The sequence below is a fragment of the Pholis gunnellus genome, assembly GCF_910591455.1.
Source record: "Pholis gunnellus genome assembly, chromosome: 16".
Classification (NCBI taxonomy): Eukaryota; Metazoa; Chordata; class Actinopteri; order Perciformes; family Pholidae; genus Pholis; species Pholis gunnellus.
In genome coordinates, this window is record NC_136543.1 from 3,909,925 (window position 1) to 3,923,465 (window position 13,541).

The 13,541-nt window shown below is 40.6% G+C and overlaps 2 protein-coding genes across 2 annotated transcripts; one reads left to right on the forward strand and one right to left on the reverse strand.

The window, feature by feature from the left end:
* Positions 1–222: 222 nt before the first annotated feature.
* Positions 223–7,006, forward strand: LOC306708120 (polyunsaturated fatty acid lipoxygenase ALOX15B-like). Its single transcript, XM_079175844.1, has 15 exons — positions 223–249; positions 389–566; positions 906–1,110; positions 1,266–1,347; positions 1,599–1,721; positions 1,826–1,929; positions 2,153–2,319; positions 2,498–2,641; positions 3,054–3,257; positions 3,453–3,539; positions 3,658–3,827; positions 4,904–5,025; positions 5,169–5,269; positions 5,957–6,127; positions 6,297–7,006. Exons 2-15 carry the CDS (start codon positions 414–416, stop codon positions 6,474–6,476), a joined length of 2,013 nt encoding a protein of 670 aa, XP_079031970.1. The 5' UTR covers positions 223–249; positions 389–413; the 3' UTR covers positions 6,477–7,006.
* Positions 7,007–8,874: 1,868 nt separating this feature from the next.
* On the reverse strand, positions 8,875–13,380 carry LOC306708121 (elongation factor 1-alpha-like). The gene is made up of 8 exons (XM_079175845.1): positions 13,231–13,380; positions 12,574–12,723; positions 11,359–11,538; positions 10,766–11,062; positions 10,528–10,678; positions 10,120–10,376; positions 9,419–9,653; positions 8,875–9,314 (listed from the first exon to the last, which is right to left on the reverse strand). The coding sequence occupies exons 2-8, from the start codon at positions 12,715–12,717 to the stop codon at positions 9,193–9,195; spliced, it is 1,386 nt and encodes a 461-aa protein (XP_079031971.1). The 5' UTR covers positions 12,718–12,723; positions 13,231–13,380; the 3' UTR covers positions 8,875–9,192.
* Positions 13,381–13,541: the final 161 nt, after the last annotated feature.

Consider the following 13,541-nt stretch of genomic DNA (forward strand, 5'->3'; position numbering starts at 1 on the left):
CATCTTTTAAACGGAAACATCTTGCTGGGGAGTGTCAACGTGACTCAGAGTCCTCCTCTGGAATCTTATCTGCTCCATGACATATGGTACATATGTAGTGTTATACTATTACTATTGGAGAGAGTAGTTCCTGAAAGAAGTTGATTACATCAGATTGAGTCATAGACATTTCAGCTTTATAAAGTCTCGGTGGACGTCCACTACAACTTACATCAAGAGAGCAGTTCATCACAGAAGCATCTTGGTCAGGTAAGAGAGACGCTTCATGAAATTATTTTTAAAAGATTAGACTGAAATAGATTGGTGAGAAAAAACATTTATCTTAGTTATATCTTGGAAATGCCATTTTCAATGTGATTCATGGTTATTATTTTTCTCTCCCCACCAGGATTCCTTTGCTTGCCAGTGTGAAAATGGTGGATTATACAGTGACCGTATACACTGGCGATCTCGCCTTTGCCGGCACTTTTAACAATGTCTTCATTAAGCTGGTGGGCACAGATGGAGAGAGTGAACACACCTGGCTCGTTAGCCTCAAAGGGCCTTTGTGCTTCTACAGTGGAGCAGTAAGTCTGAAATATCGTTCTCTAAATGTATAACACTCTTCTTCAACTTCAGATTATTGAATTGAATATCAATTTAGAGAAGCTGATGTAAACCCTCAACAACTCAGCATGTGCAGCAACAGGATATGTGCTGCTCTGTAACTCTTTAACTTACGGCCTCAAAGGTGACCAAAGCAACAAAAAAGGTCCGCATAATGAGCTCCAAATAAATATTATATTTATGCATTGTATAAATGTTATATTCTCCATCCTTCTACATTCAGTATTGTATGCTAACTATTGAAATGTTACAGTTCACTTCTTGGTCAAATACGCAACCCATTTCTGTCATTACTCCAGGTGTCCAGTTTTACTGTGACCTGCTCCGTCTCCATTGGAAAGCTGATCCTGATTGAGATAGGTAAAAAGCCTCACTTCATCTTCCCTGAAGACAATTGGTTCCCTGCCAACGTGGAAGTGAAATCCCCTGAGGGTGACACCTACAACTTTCCCATCTACCACTGGATCACTGACAGTGAGGTGCACCGCTTCAAAGAGGGAAAAGGTTTGTGTGAATTACACTTGTCAGACATCATGTACGCTGTTCACTGACCACAGAAGACCTAAAAGAAGGAAATGCCGGTCAATAAGGAGGCTGGAGTAACCAACTCGCTGTATTTATCAATAATTTTAAACCTTGTTGTTATTTCTTTTTTCAAGCTCTGAGAGTCTTTGAAGACACCCATCATCCTGGCAAGGAAATTCGGGAGTTGGAAATCTTGCAGCGAGGGAAAGACTATCGGTGAGCAATCAGAGCGTATACACTTTTTAACTTTATGCACCCCAAAACTAACATTCATCTACGCCCTTTTGGGTGAAAATTAACCACCATATGACATTGTTACACCTGCCAGGGTTTATTGAAATTTATTTTGCAGAATTGCAATATTGAAGTCAAGTTAAGTATATTATGCTTACATACTAAACTAAAACTGCTTATACACTGGTATCTGTATAAAGTTCCTCATTACTCAGCTCTTCTCTATTTACCAGTTGGGATGAGTATCTAGAGGGAATACCCCACTGCATGAGGTCAGAGGGCCCTTCTGATCTGCCTTATGAGGTCCGCTTCTCCTTCACCAAGGAGATAGAGTTTGATTACACAGCAGTCACTGGGTGAGGTCTTCAATTCTGTCAGATATCTATCTATGTAATTGTACCTGCCTATGAACATGATCTAAGGCATAATAATTAAGCTAATTTATGCTTTTATTTTCTAGGATGGCTGAGTTGGAACTGGAGAAATTGTTTCAGTCCACGAAGAACTGGCCTGATATGGATTCTATCCATCGGGTGTTGAGCTCCAAACGGACTAAGATATCAGGTACTATCATGGTAGTTTAATGAAATACTTGTTACTGTATGCATGTTCATTTGGATATTCATGATGCTACCTAAACATGTTATAATTGTTTTTATTACTTGGCTTAATAAACAGGGAAAAATGTCACAGAAGGAGTCGATTAACAGTATTTAATTGCATACAATCAAGACTTTGACTTTGAAGCAACTATAAACAGTAACAAAAGTTTATCTTTTTTTTCTAGACTATGTCCAGGAACATTGGAAGGAGGACGCTTTCTTTGGCTACCAGTTTCTAAACGGTCTCAACCCCATGTTGATCCAACGTTGTTCAGTCCTGCCCAAGAACTTTCCTGTCACTGATGACATGGTCTCCCTCGGTGGCCAGCATACCTTGGCAGATGAAATGGAGGTAAATGTCTTGACTTTGAGTGATCTTAGAGTCATATTTTGCTCCATGACATGTTCAATTTGAAAAAGCATGTTGCACTTACATTCACTTACGTTCACTTAGTATAATTAACATTCACACTGTATGCATGTGAATACAATTTTAAACTGTATGTAAACTGAAAACATTTTTTAAACAGAAAGGCAACATATTCCTGTGTGACTACAAGCGTTTGGATGGGCTGAAAACAAACAACATCAACGGGAAGAAGCAGTACTTGATGGCTCCCCTCGTCCTGCTTCACAAAACACCTGATGATCAGCTGATGCCAATTGCTATTCAGGTGAGATTAACACTCAAATATCTTATTGTAGTGATGACTCTTCCAGGACGGACAAACATGCAACACAATAGATGTCATATGTATAGAGAAGACAGAAATACCTTTAGTTAAATTACACAAATAGATTGAAAACATGTATGAATAATGTGGATCAGACAAAGAAATATTGAAAGTCTTTTCATTGCAATTGGCAGATCGCCTCCCTTTTCCCTTGGCCAAAGACATGAGAATTTAGGCATTAGATCATTGAAGTCGGGCTTCCTTTCTGAAGTTGACCCTGTGCTCTGACATGGGAGTCAAATAAATGATGAATTTGCTCTTAGAGATCAACAGAGTATCTAACGGTATTGACCACTACTGGTAATATATTGAATGGATTGAGTTAACCACACCTCCCTTCCTTCTCCTGCAGCTGAAGCAGACTCCAGCAGATGATAATCCCATCTTCTGTCCTACTGACTCTGAGTACGACTGGTTGACGGCCAAGATTTTTGTGAGAAGTGCAGATTTCAACGAGCATGAACTCAACGTTCACCTGCTGCGCACTCATTTGCTGGCTGAAGTTTTTGCTGTGTCTCTGCTGCGCAACGTGCCCATGGTGCATCCGCTGTACAAGGTAACTGAAAGGGAGAATACTGAATTTTTACTGGAGTTGTCATTTTTTTTAAGTTACTGATTTTTGTGTCTTTCAAAGTTGATGAATCATAATGTTTTAGTGTGTATACATTTTCAAAAATGTGACACTGCTGAATGGCATAGAAGCATCAAGATGTGTGCTTTGAAGTTAACAGAGTTTTCCTCTTTCCCTCAGCTCCTTGTACCTCACACTCGCTACACTCTACAGATCAACTACTTAGCTCGAAAAAATCTAATATCTAGGGATGGAGTTTTCACTCAGGTACGAAAAGACAAACACCTAATTACCTAAAAAAAAAATATATATATATATATATATACAATGTCATGTACATTATTTATCCCAAACTATAATCCTTACATATTTGAATGTCTCCTAGTTTGCGGCTTCTGGTGGAGAGGGTATGAGGACACTCCTGAAGAGATCACTGTCCTCAGTGACCTACCGCTCCCTCTGCATACCAGACGACATTGCTGACCGTGGGCTGGAGGATGTACCGAAGTTCTACTACAGGGATGATGGACTCAAGCTTTGGGAGATCATCCACAGGTAGTACAGGTGTCCTGGTATTGGATAACAAGAGCTCTAAATCCTGCTCTCTCTACTAGCTAGCTTTTATTCTCTTATGTCACTCAGTTGGTTTCTCATAAAGGATCAGTTAAGCTGCAACATCTTCTGACCCTTAACAGTTTCTTTCAATTAGTCCATGTTAACAGTTTATCTTGAAACATATGCTCCATAGCAGTCACTGCTGCAAGTTAGAATAACGATGCCTTAAAATATGACAATACAGTAAATGAGTGATCTGCCTCTTGATTGAGTAGATTGGCAGTTGGCTGTAAAATGTTCTAAATGAACCAGCCTGAACTACTTTGATTGAGAACTTCTGTCAGATTAGGGAAGGGGCATCCCTACCTTCAACATTTAAGGCTTCAGTTTCAATAAAAAGCAATCATTAGTGTGGTTGCCACAAAGACAGGTGATGTCTGACTGTAATAACTTGTATTATGACAGAGGGCACTGTAATGGAGTTACAGAATATGAAATATAAATGTATTTTTGGGTTTAATTAAGAGGAATAATTCAACACATACATCCTGGTGATTTGTCATCACTGTGAGGTTGCCAGAGAGCCAGAAGACTCCAGGAAGTCCCTGCACCTGGCAACTGTTTACAAAGAATAAAATGTGGCATGTAACTAATATATTTTCTGTTTGTATAAAGTTTAAATGAAATAGAATATTAATGAATACAATTTAGAGGTGCTGGTAGGTATATTTTAACTATATGAAGATAGCCAGCTAAACGTTTCCAGTCTTAATGCTAAGCTAAGCTAATTGCCACCAGGTTGTAGAGCTATACTTAACGCACAAATATGAGAGTGATATTGATATTCTCATCTCACTCAACAAGAGAGACAATGGGCAAGTTTCAGAAAATGTCACACTATTTCTTTAAAGTTGTTTGATCTACTGTGTTGAATAAGCTATCGCAGCAAATTCTTAAAAAGAACACAACTGATTATTCTAAAGAGATGGCCTTAAATTGTCTTACAAAAGAATGTCTTACTACTGCAGTGTGTATTAAAAAATGTTTTTAACAGAACTTATCCACATTTGTCAAAGGTTTGTGCAGGGAGTGCTGAGCTTCTACTACAAGAATGACACTGGGGTCCAGAAAGACACTGAACTGCAGAAGTGGATTTTGGACATTTTTGAACATGGATTCCTGTCCCAAGCCGGCACAGGTGGGCTTAAAGACAAGATCAATCTTAATGATGATGAACGTGCACATTTATGAACCATTATATGATCTTAATACAAACAGAAGTCAAACTTAAATGTTGCCTTCCAGACATCTTAAATGCAGTTTATTCCCTCTAATTGTCAGGAATTCCAGAGAGCTTCACCACCGTGGCTGAGTTGGTGAAGTTTGTCACCATGGTGATCTTCACCTGCTCAGGACAGCACTCGGCTGTGAACGCTGGACAGGTGAGGTCTTTTAATTCAGTTATAATAATGCTCTTTTTGTGGAATGGGTTCATGAGGTTTCTACTGTTAGCAAGTCTAACATAAACAAGAGTCTACAGCCATGCTAGCAGGACTGTGAGGCTGCACTTTGGCACGGTGATGCTTTGAGCTATAAACAACAAATGCTAACACACTTGCAATGGCAACGCTAACATGCTAACTTTTAGCAGGTATAATGTTGTTGAGATCACAATCTTTGTTTAACATGCGAGCATCAGCAAGCTTTCTTATCAGCACAAAACACAAAGTACAGCTGAAGCTGGTAGGAATGTCATTAGTTTTAAGGTATTTGGTCATAAGAGTATTGGACAAATAAAAACGTTGATCTGATAGATGAAAAGTCAAAGGATCACCAAAGTTATTACAGTTCGTCCTGAGGTAAACATGAATGTCTGAACCAAATTTAATGACGATCCAGCCGAAAGTTCTCGAGACATTCCTCTGAAAACCAAGAATGTTCTCCTCATGTCGGCACTAGAGGAAAAATCAGTGGATCACCAAAGTCATTCGGATTCATCCTCTGGGGACCATGAATGTCTTTGTTCCAATCCAATATTTCAGTGTGGACCAAAGTAGTAGACAGACTGATATATGGCGTAGCTTCAAACCATATTAATCAGTCATCTGTCAATCATTCATTCTTCACAGTATGACTATGGTGGCTGGATGCCCAACACTCCCCTCACCCTACAACATCCTCCACCAACCACAAAGGGGACAACAAGTGAGGCCACGATGCTGAAGACATTCCCTGATGTCAACACAACGGTTCATGGAATGGCGGTCGTGTGGCTACTCAGCAAGCAGTCCACTGACTCTGTAAGTGTCCAAGTCTTTAATCACATAAATTAAATTCATGTTCAAGTTCTTTTAAGTTTAGGTCATTTGAGTCCCGCCAACTAAAACTGTACATTACTGTATATTGCCAAAAGTCTGTTTTTATCACTCTAAACATTTCTTTTTTTAAATTTATCATTAATGTCATCAGGTCCATCTTGGCAAGTACCCAGAGAAGCTTTTTAGTGAGAAGAAGCCCTGCAAGCTGATCGAGGATTTCCAAGGAGAGCTTCAAGTGTTAAGTGAGGCCATCACAGACAGAAACGTGGATCTGGAGGTCCCATACACATACCTGGATCCAAAGGTGGTAGAAAATAGTGTGGCCCTTTGAATATCAGAAGGTGTGACCTACTCAGATGTTGGCCAAATTCAACGCTGCATGTGATTGTTGTATGCTGATTGATTTAACTGAGGTAAAAATGTACTGTTTTAAATCATAAGCCACATCTTACATTTTAAATTTGCTTTTGCTTTTTCAACATAACAATGATTTTATCTGTTATTTTTTTCTGGGACAACTCTACAGCATTATGTTTTGTGTTGTAGCCATTTGCTACAGAACCAAGAATGACACGAAGCTCACTCTAGTGCAACACATTTAATTACCTGTAAATATATGAAAATACATCAGGTCAGGTCAGAAGCGCTCTCTGTTCTGATTACACTTTGCTCATCATGTACTGATCACGTACACGTGCTTTCTTCTGCTCTACTTACGTTAGCTACTCTATAACAAATATAACTCACTTTCATTGCTAACTCAGATAAAATGACATTAACACATTACTTTCCATACCAGTCTATATTCTCTTTTCACATGATTTCTCACAGAAATGATAATAAAGAAACATCAACAGTGAATACTGACTGAACTCTTATTTTGTAAAAGATATAGCTTAAAACATTCTCATCTGACCCCGTGGCTTTGGAGGGATAGCATGTGGTATTATCCCTCTATGGCACATGGGACAAACTCAAGGAAAAATCATTAATCACAGGACAAATTATTCTTGCAAGAAGGAACATAGTTGAAACACATACAGAGTACACGGATCAAGGCTGCTCGGAGGTTTGTCTCCGAGTCTCAGTCATATATATTGCTAAACACAAGCAGTGTGGTGGTACAGGGTAATTTACGATAAGCTTGTCACACATGTATAACATACACACGTATTGCTTTTCACCCAGCGCAATCTTGACAAAACCTGGAACAACACTTCAACAGTTTGTTCTAGTACAAAGGTCATTCTATGAAATCAAGAAGTCTTAGTAGCAAATCAGCTCTGCTCAAGTATTGACGTCTGCTACAGCTTTATTGTCTATTATTTAGGACAAACATCTGCTAGCCCCTAAGAGGAAAGATATCTGAGACTCTGGTGCCAGAGGAAGTTTCAGACACCCAGACATATGAGGGCACAGGCCTCGAGAGTTCACATGAGGATATAAGTCTTTGTAAGTCAATATTACTTCTTTAGTCATTAGATTTTCCCAACACCCTACATTTGACATAAAAATGTATTGTGAGTATATTGAAGACTAAATGTGGCTTTACAACAGATGAAATACTTCACGTGGGATTGTACTGAGCAAACGCACCCTTGAAAGGATTTTAACCAAGAAGCAGCTCTAGCGTAGAAAAAATAAAACCAATGTGGCTGAGGTGGCAACCTTCATTGAACAGCAACTGGAAACATCTGGTCAGTGTCATGGTTACAGATGGATGCACCAAAAGTGCCATGGGGATATTTTTATTATCAAGTCTAACTTTACATCTTTTTTTGTAATTTTTTTTTTGCTGCTGGAAATGGGCTTCCATATAAAAGGCATATGATTGTATTAAAATTAAAGTCTATGCTGCTTTACAGTGTACAGTGACCATAAACTACATCTCCCACAATGCATGTTGATTTTGTGACCGGCCGCGAAATGACGGCATCCTGCCGCGAGACCGCAGTTTTTCCATATCGGCGTTTAACTTTGTCAGTTAAATTTTATTTCACACTGTGGTGGTGAAGGTAAACTGTGTAATTAATCCGTGGTTCACATGTGTGCCGAACCGTGAGGGGGGATCCGTTACACAACTATTATTGACTCACGGCAACAACGTGATGTCTGTGTGCCGACATTAAAACTCGGACAAAACTTTTTTGAGGAGCTCTTGGATGTAGCTGCCATGCATGGGACGACGATAGGGAGGGATATTAGTGATGCAGAGAGGTGACAAAAATAGCTTTGAACAAAGTTAATAACTATAGTAATAACTTGTTTGATGATTATTCTCTTTCTTGTTTGATCTTTGATAGAGTAATGTGGGTTTCTTAACCCTAAATTAAAAGGATTTAAGTTATATGTTAATATTTCCCTGTCTTCTCAAACAGCCAGTGCCACACATTCACTTCTAACTAATTTGCAGTTTGCTCTCTTTGTAAGCCTGTTTGCTGTTTGACAATTGATCTACAGAGCAATAACTATATATGTTTTGTTAGAAATAACTAGTATTATCTCTGTCATCGTTTCTTTTCTCATGTCTGTCCAACATTTCTACAAGGTTCTCTGTCAAATAAAGGCAAAAGTCTGTTATATTACAAAGAGTTATTGTAACAGTTAAAGCCCCGTTAGGACGACAAGTGCATCACCGGGCACAGATAGCATCAAACACAGCTGCAGCACAGAAAGCCTGGCTTACCTGTGACCACCAGCTCTAACACAGTGAACGACAGACAAGCCAATTTCAATTTTTTCAAGGACATTTATTTTATTAGTTACCAGCAGCTTTCTTTCCAATTAAATGTAGCATTTGAAACAACATTTACAACTTAAACTTAACTGAGAAGAGGCACCGTCATGTGATTCAGGTAAGTGACAATGCCATGTAGTTCTTTTTTCCTGCGGAAACTTTTGCGATGGGTTTTAATCAGCATAAGCCAGTCCTTGAGTAGAGAGCTGCGCCATAAAGAAGATGATCCAGGGTAAGGGCAGGACAGAGAGGAAGGAGTGGCCCGCTGCTGCCGGCACACATCTTGTTGCTGGGTGTCCTGCACGACCATTCATTTCTTCTTCTGGGCCTTCTCTGCAGCCTTGGTTGTCTTTCCGGATACATCCTTGGGTGTGACAGACTTGATGACACCGACGGCCACCGTCTGCCTCATGTCACGCACGGCGAAACGACCTGGAATAGAAGCGGGGTGAGCGGTTAGTAAGTGTGTTTATGCACTCATTTTGCCGCAGTAATTTCAAAAATGGTGTACATGGTAAGTTTATTCCAGTACGTACCGAGGGGAGGGTAGTTGGCGAAGGGCTCAACAACCATGGGCTTCTGTGGGACCAGGACGATGATGGCAGCATCTCCAGACTTGACAAACTTGGGGTTGTCCTCAAGCTTCTTGCCGGAACGACGGTCAACCTTCTCCTTGAGCTCGCTGAACTTGCAGGCGATGTGAGCGGTGTGGCAATCCAGCACGGGGGCGTAACCTGCGTTGATCTGGCCGGGGTGGTTCAGGATGATGACCTGAAAACAAATCATTGAGGTGAGTTCTCTATCCAGTACTCGATTCAGGCTTTAGATGAACACATATTGCAGGTCCCGCTAGTGGCCAGCAGAGTTCCACCGATGTTTACGTTTACCCGAGCTGGAATCAATCATGCATCTCATTAGAGTCACTATAAAATGACATTGCTTCATTCATTAATGTATTTTTTTTTTTAGATTATCATTAAAGCAGGAAATTTAGATCAAGAGTAAGCGAAAGGCGGAAGATGGAAGGAAAATAATCCGGATGATGGAAGACAAAAAAAAATGAGATAGAGCATAAAGCAATAGATACAATATTGGAAGGGTCTTAGTGTAAAGGTAAAGCAAAATAAAACTTTTTGATTATGCCAATCTAAAAATGCAAGCCCGGATGCTCGTCCATCATCCACTTACTCCTTTATTAATCTGTATGTACTTTTTTTTGTCATTTTCTCAGGCTCACCTGGGCGGTGAAGTCTGCAGCTCCTTTGGGTGGGTCGTTCTTGCTGTCGCCGGCCACGTTCCCGCGGCGGATCTCCTTGACGGACACGTTCTTGATGTTGAAGCCGACGTTGTCGCCGGGGGAAGCTTCGGTCAGAGACTCGTGGTGCATCTCCACAGACTTCACCTCAGTGGTCAAGTTGCAGGGAGCAAAGGTGACAAGCATGCCGGGCTTTATAATGCCGGTCTCAACACGGCCGACGGGTACAGTTCCGATACCTGAAAGAGCAGGAGGCAACAAGTTTCTATTATACAGTGTGTGAGCTGTGATTGTTGGCTTGCGGGACCTGTGAAGTACAGGCTGTGGAAGCGGTAAACATCCCAGCCCGTACGGGGAACAAGGCTGTGACAAATCTGTGACACTTCTTACCTCCGATCTTGTAGACATCCTGCAGGGGCAAACGCAGGGGCTTGCCTGTGGGACGAGCTGGGGGCAGGATGGCATCCAGAGCCTCCAGCAGTGTGACTCCATTGGCATTGCCATCCTTGCGCTCGACCTTCCATCCCTTGAACCAGCCCATCTACAAACAGATTCAAAGTAAGAATTAAGTCCACGTCTAATCCATCAAGTCGATAACTTGAGCACCACAAAGGTTAAATTCCCTTACCTTTTCACTGGCCTCCAGCATGTTGTCTCCGTGCCACCCAGAGATGGGGACAAAGGCAACAGCGCCGGGGTTGTAGCCGATCTTCTTGATGTAGGTGCTCACTTCCTTGGTGATTTCCTCGAAACGGGACTGGCTGTAAGGGGGATCGGTGGAGTCCATCTTGTTGACTCCAACGATGAGCTGTTTCACGCCGAGGGTGAAGGCCAGCAGGGCGTGCTCGCGGGTCTGGCCGTTCTTGGAGATACCGGCCTCGAACTCACCAACACCGGCAGCAACGATCAGCACGGCGCAGTCAGCCTGAAAAAGAGGAGACATTTTTTCTGGATTTCTACATATATGGGTGTCTTGTGCTCTGTGTGTGCTTTTTTTCTGAACATAATGCGCATCAGTTTTTTTGCATTAACACCACTTCAGCTTTTCCCTTTGGTTTTCTTTTAGGAACGTTATAGTTATAGAGTGATTTCTTCTACAACTCCATAACACTGGCTGCCATTTAGAGCTCAAGCTAAAAACGTAACTGCAACTTGTTGTGTAACATACAAATCTGAAATTGAGAAGTCAAATAAAGAGCAGGTTAAAAGGTGCGCCTGTACCTGAGAGGTGCCGGTGATCATGTTCTTGATGAAGTCTCTGTGTCCGGGGGCATCGATGATGGTCACGTAATATTTGGCCGTCTCAAACTTCCACAGAGCGATGTCGATGGTGATACCGCGCTCACGCTCGGCCTTCAGTTTGTCCAGCACCCAGGCGTACTTGAAGGAGCCCTTGCCCATCTGTTGTGGTTAATACAGCAGACATAGAGCGGTAAAACGGGGAGGGTGAAAGACTCTGTGATTAAAGTTTTTTTTAAATCAAAACATCTTGCAGATCCCCTTTTTATATTTTTTATTTTATATTTTATTAATACAATCAGTTCAAAGCTGGTAATTAACTTACTTTGTTACAGTGTGCTTAAGCATTTTGTTTTCATGTTAGATTGCCTTTTGTGTCTTCTAAGTGTATTTATTTTAGTATTTACTATAATTGTAACTATCCAGGTTTCAAGCTATTTATGGTCATGTGCATTACAATTACAGAGAAGCAGATGTTGTCAATGAAAATCCTCCAAAAAGGAAAGAAATAAGAAAATCACACAAATATAAGCAAAATAAGAATCAAAGACATAAAATAGTTAATTAAAGTTAAGGGCTAAAATATAATCAGGAAAATAAATGTGTCTTAGATAGTATTGCAAATAGATAAACAGAATGTAAACAGGAATGTGTGAATGTACATACGAAGTATTAAATATAGAGGTCATATAGAGGTATTACAGTTTGTAATACAGTAAGTAAAGTATACACGGGTAAACGACAGTATAACTGTACAGCAGCTGTAATATCTGTGTTTTTTTTTCGTCTTTATGTGTGACTAGAATAACTTCCTTGTGATTCTTCAATCATTATATAAAATAATAAAATTATTATTTAGGTTTCCATTAGGTAAAATTGGTTATGCTTGTGTTTTTAAAGCAGTGATTTTATGCATAATGTATTGAGGCAAATTTGTTCGTGCTATAGGCTAGTAGCCCTCGTCACATGACACTTTCATATCTACGTTAAAACTGCAACTTCAGGAGTACTTTCTGAACGACTGCCATGTCAAAGTCAGTACAAGTATTTCAACAGTAGGAGGCAGTCACAGCCAAGCCAAATCAGGGAACAGTCACATCCGCCACACCTGTGATGAGTCATAGATGTGGCTTGTCTCATTGTGTTTTACAAACTGTGAATATTTCTCAAAAACCTCAAATAATTAATTAAACCAACCTCGGCGGCTTCCTTCTCGAACTTCTCGATGGTTCTCTTGTCGATTCCTCCGCACTTGTAGATCAAGTGGCCGGTAGAGGTGGACTTGCCGGAGTCGACATGGCCAATGACCACGATGTTGATGTGGATCTTTTCCTTTCCCATTTCGTCCTGTGTTAAGCATTTAACGAGTAAATGGTAGTATAAAAGTATATAGTTGGCAAAATAAAAGAAGTATCAAACATAGTATCCGTTGGAGTGGCCCCTGTCAGTGTAGCGTGATAGGCCTCGTGTTCGAGGTGGCCTTCTCTTTTGGAGGGGGGGGGGGGGGGGGGCCTATTTCCATACTTTTGGATGTTTAAATCTATAACTAAACACCAAGATTAACAAACTAATTATATCTTTTGTCTAAAATCTTAATCTGAAAAGTAATTAGTAGCTGTGAACCATGAGGAACATCACAGACCAATGGAAACTAGTTCATCCTACTTCCTGCATTGGAAACCATCAGAAACTACCACAAAGCAGTCACTGATGTTCACCCTCTGGAGACCAAACCATTAGATCAGCATTCAAAACCCCACTTCTAGTCTTATTTCATTTATCTAAAGGCTTTTGGTGCTATTGACTGAGTTTTCATTTCTTAGTATCTGAAGCTATTACAGCGTTTGAACTCACCTGGTTGCTGCCTGTCTCCTGCTTTATCTATCCACACCTTCCCTCGCTGCTATCGCCGTAAAAAAAGGACGCTGTAAAACGTGATCAGCAAATTATACTTTCCTCCAACTTGCTCCTCCTCTTGTATCAGGAATAATTATACTCCTGCTCACATTCTCGGGCAACAAGTTTTGCCAGTCTGTTCTTGTTCGTTATACCTTACATAACACACCTCCTGACACCTGCCTGCCCCACCTTCTGTACCTGGAGTCTCTCAGTAATATTTATAAGAACTGAGAAAAGGCCTGAAATGTATCAAAAATGTGTGTGTT